This window comes from Penaeus monodon, chromosome 23 (assembly GCF_015228065.2).
Source record: "Penaeus monodon isolate SGIC_2016 chromosome 23, NSTDA_Pmon_1, whole genome shotgun sequence".
In the NCBI taxonomy this organism is placed as follows: domain Eukaryota; kingdom Metazoa; phylum Arthropoda; class Malacostraca; order Decapoda; family Penaeidae; genus Penaeus; species Penaeus monodon.
Window position 1 is genome coordinate 42039973 of NC_051408.1, and position 245 is coordinate 42040217.

The following is a 245-nucleotide window of genomic DNA, read 5'->3' on the forward strand; positions in this document are numbered from 1 at the left end:
CCTCATACCGGAGACCAATCGGTGTAATACCAATGCGGCGGACACACATCAGGGTTGCAAGGTTGAGTGCTGTTCGGGCGAGATTCAGGGTTGCACTCAATGTCAAGCGTCGCCCTGAACGTCCCGCTGAGGAACACGACGCACACGACCTCTCGCGTTGAAGTCCCGTTCCCGCATTCCTTGGAACACTGGAGAGAATTCCGAACGTGAGGCGGTTCCATGCGGAGGGAGAGGCTACAGGGTGG

At 58.0% G+C, this 245-nt stretch overlaps 1 protein-coding gene across 1 annotated transcript in view; it reads right to left on the reverse strand.

Moving 5' to 3' along the window:
* LOC119588090 (ADAMTS-like protein 4) overlaps positions 1 to 245 on the reverse strand; it is a gene marked incomplete at its 5' end in the record, with an annotated part of 6687 nt that overhangs the window by 2006 nt on the left and 4436 nt on the right. The window contains 1 exon segment of the mRNA XM_037936799.1: positions 9 to 188. Within this exon segment, the coding sequence (XP_037792727.1) occupies positions 9 to 188 (180 nt within the window).